The sequence below is a fragment of the Heteronotia binoei genome, chromosome 21 (assembly GCF_032191835.1).
Source record: "Heteronotia binoei isolate CCM8104 ecotype False Entrance Well chromosome 21, APGP_CSIRO_Hbin_v1, whole genome shotgun sequence".
NCBI lineage: Eukaryota > Metazoa > Chordata > Lepidosauria > Squamata > Gekkonidae > Heteronotia > Heteronotia binoei.
In genome coordinates this window covers 136684828-136691407 of record NC_083243.1, presented here as the reverse complement: position 1 = coordinate 136691407, position 6580 = coordinate 136684828, and the positions used below count along the sequence as shown (strand labels likewise).

Here is a 6580-nt window from a genome sequence, read left to right as displayed (position 1 = left end):
ATGTTCAAGAGGCCCCACCCTTATTGGGCTGGGCCTCTTTTCCAGCTTGATACGATCCTCCACCCCCACCAGGTTTCTTTGTATTCTTACGTCCCTTAGCGCTGGGGCAGCTATTAAAGGAGTGCACATGGGGCACTCATGCTTGAACTGGCAAGCCTTCCTGCTACACACTCCCAGAGACCCAAACGCCCAGCAGAGCAAGCAGGGTCAAACCGCCTGCCCTGCTGAACTGCGGGGAGAGCCTGATGACGTTGAAGAAGTTGCAGATGACCTGCTCACCAGGAGACCACTATCAGAGTGATCACCCAAGTTTGGCCTAGCCGGGGACATGGCCTGCAGCCACAGCTGCTGATGGATATGGTCCCACTGAAGAGACGGATACAAGGTGGCCCCTCCGAAACTCCTCGTCGTACTGCAACCAGGTGGGGCCGCTAAAGGTCGTGTAGCCCTTATAAATTATGTCCAAATATTGGAAAAGGGCAGCCACCCACCAAGGCTGCACCCAGGCAATCACCCCGGCATAAATAAAAAAACCTGGGAGCCAATTTGACCAGGTCTGATCCACCTTAGACTTTTTTAATTTTTCCTTCTCATCCAACTCCTCTTTATCTTTTTCTCCAATTCTCAAAAGAGAAGAGAAAATATGTCTACATACTCCCCCTTCGGTATTTTTTCCCTGGTTGCGGGCAACAAGTGGTCCCCTAAAGGCAAGGCAACATCACCAAAGGGCAAGGATGTAAAGGGAACCATCCCATAAGGAAAAGGTGCACACATAAGAGAACCTGCCATACCAAGGTGCCCTACACCTGGGCAACCTCCGCAAGGACCACAATGCCCTCCTGGCCACGCCCAATTTGAAAAGGACCCCAACCCAGAGGAAGCAGGCACCCCTGTACTCACAGCTGGAGTACCCTGCCCAGCCAACAAGGCAGGACCCCAGGGTCCCCATGGTCAAGCCTGCCCAGCACAAGCCTGCCAATTGTCCCCAGACTTACCTACAAATCCAGCGGGGACCAAAGACGATCCAACTCCAGAGGTTCCGGCCGCTGACCCCGCACCCGCATCTGGACCACTGGGACCAACATTCCTGTCAGCCACAACTCCACCAGACCTGCTCTCGAGGATAGACAGCCTGGTTAGTATATTAGCTTGTAGCCCCCTTCTAGAGGCCCTATCCTCCTCAACTCCTCCCAGAGAGAGAATGCCTGACGCCTGTTCCAAAGCCCGCAACCTACGCATAATATTGGCGTCAACCACTACATCACCCTCCTCATCAGACCAGGATAATGGGGGGGGGGGCTCTTAGCAGGAGCCTTGGATGCCTTAGACGCTGGCTTCTTGCCCTTGGACCTGCCTGACCCCTTACCACCTGACATTCTCACAGTCAGAATAGTACCTACAAAATGGCCACTCACAGATGCTTCCTAAAATGGCTGCCTCCCCTCCAACAAGAAAGGGACTTAAAATGGCCACTCACAGGTGCTTTCTACAATGACTGCTTCCCCTCAAAAGAAAGGGACCTAAAATGGTCGACTCCACTCCACCCTCACCAAAGGAAGGCAGCCCCAGCAACCAAAGTCACCCTATACCCCCCCTGGGACTCAAGCCTACCACCCAAATCTCCTTCACCAAGAAAGGGAGAAGGCAGACTGTAGTGTATCACGAGGATGCCATTACGATATAACGCAATGACGTTAGATCAGACATGCGCGGCCCTGTGCAGAGGCAACTGGGCTGTCCCCAGGCGACTCCGCGCAGAGCGCGAAACACCCCGCCAATCACCAGCTGTGGTGGGAAGTTTAACTGGCCAGGATTGGGCTGGCCAGCCAGAAGGTTGTTCCGGGGATTGTATATAAGCAGGACCCGGCCCGCGTGTTCGCTCTCTCGTAACATGCCTCCATTAAAGCATGTTGCCCTACCAACGTCTCCTGTGTCAGTACGTTACAGTGGCGACAAGGATGGGATTCTAGCCACGTCGGCTACATCGGAGACAGGGCAACCCACAGGCCACGATCGCCGCCGCCATCAGCATGGCTCACCAGAGTGGTACCACCGGCCACATCGAAACATTCAACCCCGTGGATTCCGAGGCCTGGGAGTCCTACTCGGAACGGGTTGAGTGCTACCTGAGGGCCAACCGAATCACCGAGGACAGCATGAAGAGGGACGTTCTCCTGAGCGTCTGCGGGGCGGCCACATTCGAGATCACCAAAAGTCTCTCGGCCCCCGCCCGACTCATGGAGAAGTCCTACGAGAAGGTCGTCAGGCTCCTCACGGGCCATTTCTTGCCCCAACCTTCTCGGGTGGCCCGCCGGTTCCTCTTCCACAGGAGGGACCAAGCCACAGGAGAATCGGCCGCCGACTACCTGGCAGCCCTACGCCAGATCGCAGGCAACTGCAACTTCCCTCACCTGGAGGAGACCCTGGCCGATCGGTTCACGTGGGGCCTCCGCGACGAGAGGCTCCAACAGAGGCTCTTCGTGAAGGAAGAACTTACCCTTCAGAGCGCCTTCAGTGAAGCCGTGGCGTTCGAGAGAACCTCGAGGACCTTCCCCAAGGCGAGGGCCGACGCAGTCCACCATGAGGAGCTGGACTTCGACCGTCAGGACGAGGGAGAAGCGTTCCAGCTGCGCCGCCCAGCAGGGGCAACCAACCACGCACCGCAAAGACCCCGAGCGGCCGAACGATCCCCAGCAACGGAGAGACCGCCGGCCACCAAGTGCGCCAGCTGCGGCAACCCCCACGACAGAAGGGACTGCCCATACCGGACCTGGGACTGCTGGAGCTGCGGAAAGACCGGACACATTGCAAGGGCTTGCCGAGCCAAGCTCAACCGCCGGAGGCCGACCACGCACCACGAGTCGGTGGAGTTCCACTCCACAGCCTCCACAACCCTACAGGTACTGAACTTGCCCCTCGCTACCCCCAACAAGATCAAAATGGCGGTCCTCATCGAAGGGAACCCCTGCCAAATGGAGGTGGACTCAGGTTCCTCCATTTCCATTATAGCAGAGGAGACCCTGAGGAAACTGTGCCCCCGCCAGCGGCCTCAACTGAGGCCGGCGGACTTCATACTGCGGGACTTTCAGAAGAACCCGGTGCAGATCGTGGGGTGGGCCCGGGTGCAAGTTGAGAGGGGGTCCTTCTGCGGCACGCTGGACATCCTGGTGGTAAAGTGCCAGCTTAACACCCTGCTAGGACTGGCATGGTTCAAACCCTTGGGGATCTGCTTGGAGGGGGTGGGACAAACCCTAACACCCAGGGGGTTCGGGGAGATATGCCAAGAGTTCCCCGACGTGTTTGACGGTTCCCTGGGGAGCTACAAAGGGCCGGCCATCTCCCTACCACTAGACCTGACGGTCAGGCCGATCCGGCTCAAGGCGAGGCGGGTCCCGTTCGCCTTGAAACCAAAAATAGAGGCCGAACTAGACCGCCTCACTGCCCAAGGGGTCCTAGAACCGGTGGACTACGCCACCTGGGAGACCCCCATAGTAACCCCGATCAAGCCAAACGGGGAGGTGTGGATCTGTGCCGACTATAAGTGCACAATAAATAAGGCACTGCAAGACAACCCCTACCCAGTGGTAAGCCACGTCTTGGCTGCCCTAGCGGGGTCTAAGATCTTTGGGAAGCTGGATCTGGCACAGGCCTACCAACAGCTCCCAGTAGATGCCAAAACGGCAGAGGCCCAAACTATCGTGACACACAGGGGGGCCTTCCTAGTGCGGAGGCTACAGTTTGGGGTCAGTGTCGTTCCGGGGATCTTCCAAAGTATAATGGACGCTCTCCTCAAAGGGATCCCCGGAGTCCAACCGTTCTTCGATGACGTTTTAATCACCGCCCCGGACCCCGAAGAATTCGGCAACCGCCTAAGAGAAGTGCTCCGCCAGTTCCAGGCAGTGGGACTCAAGGTCAAGAGGGAGAAATGCTTGCTGGGGGTACCACGGGTGGAGTTCCTGGGATTCGCCGTAGACGCAGCGGGAATCCACCCAATGGAGGAAAAGACCTGCGCCATAGTGCAAGCCCCGGCCCCCACCTGCAAAGCGGAGCTACAAAGCTTCTTGGGGGTGCTCAATTTTTACCATTCGTTCCTCCCCAACAAGGCAGCCCTTGCAGAACCCCTACACCGGCTGCTGGACAAACAAGCCCCTTGGGTTTGGGGAAAACAACAAGCCGCCACGTTTCAGGCGGTCAAGGACATCCTGGTGTCCAATGCGGTGCTCCACCATTTTGACGAGGGCCTCCCGGTCATCCTGGCTTGCGATGCGTCGCCTTATGGGGTGGGCGCAGTCCTGGGGCACCAACTCCCGGACGGGAGGGAGGTACCGGTGGCGTACTACTCCCGTACACTCACACCGGCCGAGCGCAATTACACGCAGATAGATAAGGAGGCTCTGGCAATCGTGGCGGGGGTCCGCAAGTTCCATGACTATCTGTATGGGCGGAGATTCACAATTGCCACTGACCACAAGCCGCTCTTAGGTCTGCTGGCCCCAGACCGCCAAACCCCCCAAATACTTTCACAGCGCGTGTTGAGGTGGAATCAATTCCTCAACTCTTACATGTACACACTAGTCCACCGGGCTGGCAAGGCTATGAGCCACGCGGACGCGCTCAGCCGTTTGCCACTGCCCGACACAGAACCAGCCCCAGCCCCCGCACACCTGGTCATCTTGTTCGAATCCCTCCCAGAGCAGCCCCTCCATGCTGCGGAGATTGCAAAGGCTACAGGGAAGAACAAAACACTGGCAAGGGTTCTAGACTGGGTGGTGAGGGGGTGGCTGGAAGGGAACATGGGGGAAGAGTTTAGGCCCTACAAAATAAGGAGAGAGGAGCTAGCAGCCCACAAAGGGTGCCTCTTATGGGGAAGCAGGGTGGTGGTCCCCCCCCCGCTACAGAAGCGAGTTCTGGAGTCGCTTCACGAGACCCACCCCGGCATAGTCCGGATGAAGGCTTTAGCCAGAAGCTACGTCTGGCGGCCGGGGATGGATGAGGAGATCAAGAACTGGGTGCGGAGGTGCAGCGTGTGTCAGGAGTCGCGCCCCGAGCCACCTAGCGCCCCGGTCACACGATGGGAAACCACTAGGAAGCCTTGGTCCAGGCTCCACCTAGACTTCGCGGGGCCCTTCCAGGGACAGATCTTCCTGATCATGGTGGACGCCTACACCAAATGGCTGGAGGTCATTCCAGTAGTGTCCACGTCATCAGCAACCGCAATCCGGGCACTGCGCCGGGCCTTTAGCACCCACGGTATTCCAGACACTATTGTCTCGGACAATGGGGCGGCTTTCACCTCTGGGGAATTTCAGGCATTCCTCCAGAGGTACCTGATTAAGCACATAAGGTCTGCCCCGTTCCACCCGGCCACCAACGGGCAGGCGGAGCGAATGGTCCGAACGACCAAGGAAGCCCTGGCCTGGATAGTGCAGGGCGACTGGGACCACAGACTAGCCACCTTCCTGTTTGACAACAGGGTATCCCCCAACCCGGTCACGGAGGTAAGCCCGGCAGAGCTCCTCATGGGGCGCAAACTCATTACGAGGCTCGACAGGTTACACCCCAACCGAGCCTCTGACATCCGAGGGTCCCCGGAGATCCGGGAGGCAGCCCGGGGGTTCTTCGCAGGGGACCCCGTGTTCGCCCGAAACTACGCCCAGGGACCTATGTGGGTGGGGGGTCGGGTGCGGCAGGTAATTGGGACCCGCCATTACGAGGTATCCACAGAGTGGGGCCAGACCCTTCGGCGGCACATCGACCAACTGCGCCGACGCACCTTACCAGAAGTGCCAGCGGACGTGGAGGAGGCATTACCCGGTGGAGAGCCGGCTAGGGGTCTGCCGGAGACCACAGCGCCGGCACCGACCCCGCACACTCGCGAATACTCAGGACCGGGAGAGCCCGAGCGTCCCCCAGAGATCGACCTCCCGCCCACAGCAGCATCGCTTCCCGGAGAGACTCCCGCCGCCGAATCAGCGCCCACACCTCAGGCCGCCCCTAGACGATCCACCCGGGAGCGCCGGCCACCCGCCTACCTAAGGGACTATGCACAGAGACTAGGGGTGGAGGGGTGTAGTGTATCACGAGGATGCCATTACGATATAACGCAATGACGTTAGATCAGACACGCGCGGCCCTGTGCAGAGGCGACTGGGCTGTCCCCAGGCGACTCCGCGCCAATCACCAGCTGTGGTGGGAAGTTTAACTGGCCAGGATTGGGCTGGCCAGCCAGAAGGTTGTTCTGGGGATTGTATATAAGCGGGACCTGGCCCGCGTGTTCGCTCTCTCGTAACGTGCCTCCATTAAAGCATGTTGCCCTGTCTCAGTACGTTACACAGACCAACCCAGGTGTAACTGAAAAAACTCCCAGCCAGAGCCCCAGGCAGACCCCCCAGCCCAGGAAACCACTCAGCCAAGGGAAGAAACCATCGCCACTGCTAAGCCTTCAGCCACTCTCTGAAGCCTTCAGGAACCCTCGGAAGAAGGCGCCGCCAAGCCTTCCAAACGCTCCCCCAATGCCGTCACAGAGGCCTCCCCGCACATGAACAACAGAACGAGCTGCCCTCTGCAGTCCTCTGTCCAC

The 6580-nt window shown here is 58.7% G+C and overlaps 1 protein-coding gene across 1 annotated transcript; it reads left to right on the top strand.

Annotated features, from left to right (window-relative positions):
• Nucleotides 1-4850: 4850 nt before the first annotated feature.
• LOC132589649 (uncharacterized protein K02A2.6-like) lies at nt 4851-6110 on the top strand (the record flags this gene model as incomplete). Its single annotated transcript, XM_060262387.1, has 2 exons — nt 4851-5414; nt 5595-6110. Coding segments are annotated over 2 exons (1080 nt in total), but the record flags the coding sequence as incomplete, so codon positions are not given.
• Nucleotides 6111-6580: the final 470 nt, after the last annotated feature.